We start from the raw sequence: 2567 nt of genomic DNA on the forward strand, positions 1-2567 counted from the left end.
GGGGGGGGGGGCTTGCCCCCCCCCCCCCATCTCTGCTCCGAGCCCCGCTTTGGCACCGTGTCCCATTGACTAGACGGCGACAACCAGAGCAGCATATTCCACCACGTCTCTGTGCTCAACGCTACCGAAGTGGGCAGGTGATGACCAGGAGCTCTGGTGTTCTGCCACTGGGGGACTGAGGGATGCGCACCTCCAGGGGACCACAGTCTGGACAGGTATGAGACCTGTGGCGCACATGGATGAAGGCGCAGCAGAGGTTTAGTGGATCCCAGTGTGGATGTAGCTCCATATTCCACTTCCACTACCAGCAGGCCTGGACCCGTTCAGCTGCACATGGATGCAAGCCGCTGTAGGAGCTGTACTCATGGAATACAAAGCCCATGCTGGTGAGCATGCCTGCCTGTCCGAGTCCACTCCTCTCCGGGAGCCTCTCCACGGTCCTCTCCTCCTGACACAGTCTCTCCACTCGGACATCCACTGGTCGCTTCGAGTCCCCCTCGCCATGAGGACGAGTGCTCGGTGATTCGGTGTCTCTGCACGTCTGCACGGACCGGAGGACCCCCCTACTCCCCCACCCCCTTTTCGGATCGGGCTTTTGTTGACTACACAGAGGATTTATCTGCGCTGTGGGCTTTCTTTGTGTCAAAGGGCTTAACGCAGACTGCGCGGACGGCAACAGAGCGGGGGCTTTGCTTCACCCGCTGTTGCGCCCAGCTGCTCTCTTTGTGGCCGGGCCGTGATGGCAGCCGGCCGGCCGGAGGCGCAGGACCACCCGCCCGAGAACGGCTTCACCCCGCTGGAGCACCCGGTGCCCCGGCTGCTGCCGCACATCGACGGCTCGGTTCTGCCGTCTCTGGGGGGGTTTGGGAAACATCAGAAGCAGCTCGTGGTCCTGACCTGGATACCGGCATTGTTCATCGGCTTTAGCCAGTTTTCGGATTATTTCCTCCTGGCGCAGCCCAATGGCACGTGCGTGCAACCCCTCGCGAACCACAGTAACTGGACCGCGGCAACCCCGCCGGTCACCGGCACCGGTGGCGCGCCCGCGCTGCAACTCAAAGGCAACGGCACCGGGGAGGGATACGGCGACGGCAGCGGTCTGCTGTGCGCCTGCAAGGAGTGGAGGCTGGAGCTGCAGACGGGACTTAGTCAGAATGTTGTTACCAAGGTAACGAGTGAGCGCTCTGTTCACCATCATCATCCTCACCACCCTGTGTCTTCATCCTCACTGCTAGTCTCGCTTTAGAGCAGAGTCTGATGCACAAGTACTAACAGCTGCTTGACAAGTTACCCACTGACCTCTGTGTGAGTGTGTGTGTGTGAGTCAGTATCACAACATTCACACATCACAATATGGCAAATTAATACCAAATCACATACAAAATAACTCACTGTTCAGTACATCACATAAAAAAACAAAGTGGGCAACTGTCCCAGAGCCAGAGAGCTGGAGAAAACCCTTTCCCCCTCCCGATACTGACTGACTGATCTCACCTCGATGTATCTGCAGATGCCGATAACAATCCAACAAACTGACCTCCGTTTCTATATCGTATATAACCCTAACCCAGTGCAGAACTCCAGGGGCCCTGAAAGCTCCAGATTTACTGTGTGTTAACTCGTTTGCACTAATTTAACTGCGAATTTAATAAGAAAGACGCCACATTAAAGCAATGACATAATAAAGGCCTTCCTGTGCATTATATAACCTAATCTTGACACAGAGGGCCCCAGTGTCAAAATCCACCCTTAAACCTTCATTATTTCAGTTTTTTTTTTGCTTATATGCTGCATATTTTGATGTGCTTAGCCAATCTGGAGTCAGCAAAGAAAAACTGCACATGTTGTACAGATAGTGGTAGGAATGCCCCCCGGACCCCTGTGATGTTTATCCTGCATTGCACTTGTGTAAAATATAAAACTCAAATAACTGTTAGTTGCTTAGAACCAAATTTAGACACATCATTTTGTATAAAGGATGAAACTGTACGCTAATATGACAACACCATCACCCAGCTCTGGCACGTGTGCATGAATGATATCTGTTTTCTCTGTGCTAATAGCCCATGCATAATGAACCCATACTGACTGAGTTTTCCACATCACCACCGGCTATTTCGCAACCAAAATCATAAGTCATAACCAATAATTGTCTCGTTCTTTCCTCCCCTCTTTGCTCCTCTGCACAGTCAGTGGGCTCAGCAGGGAGTTCTGTAAATCATTGTTAAACACCAACACTATTTTCACACACAGCTGAATCTCTCCGCTGGCCTCTCGTAGATACTTTCAGGGTCGTGCACTAATATAGAGAACACGTCGTGCTACCACATGTGTCCTTGGCTGAGCTTCAGATGCTGAGAGCTGCAGGGGTGTGTGCACTGACCCATGGGCTCAGAGGAAAGAGCGGAAAGCTATTGATTTCTGTTATTATTGACACGCGCCCACATTCACACACATGCTTCTCTTTCTCCCTCACACACATACACACATATATATACACACACACACACATACACATACACATATATACATACACACATATATATACACACACACACATACACATA

At 51.7% G+C, this 2567-nt stretch overlaps 1 protein-coding gene across 1 annotated transcript in view; it reads left to right on the forward strand.

The window, feature by feature from the left end:
• The first annotated feature begins 57 nt into the window (after positions 1-57).
• The window catches only part of LOC118322429 (solute carrier family 22 member 23), a 22676-nt gene continuing 20166 nt past the window's right edge, over positions 58-2567 (forward strand). The window contains exon 1 of the mRNA XM_035654106.1: positions 58-1168. Within this exon, the coding sequence (XP_035509999.1) occupies positions 740-1168 (429 nt within the window). The 5' untranslated portion in view covers positions 58-739. The remainder of the gene's footprint in view (positions 1169-2567) is intronic.

The sequence above is a fragment of the Morone saxatilis genome, unplaced genomic scaffold, assembly GCF_004916995.1.
Source record: "Morone saxatilis isolate NCDOM2014 unplaced genomic scaffold, NCSU_SB_2.0 Contig12, whole genome shotgun sequence".
In the NCBI taxonomy this organism is placed as follows: domain Eukaryota; kingdom Metazoa; phylum Chordata; class Actinopteri; family Moronidae; genus Morone; species Morone saxatilis.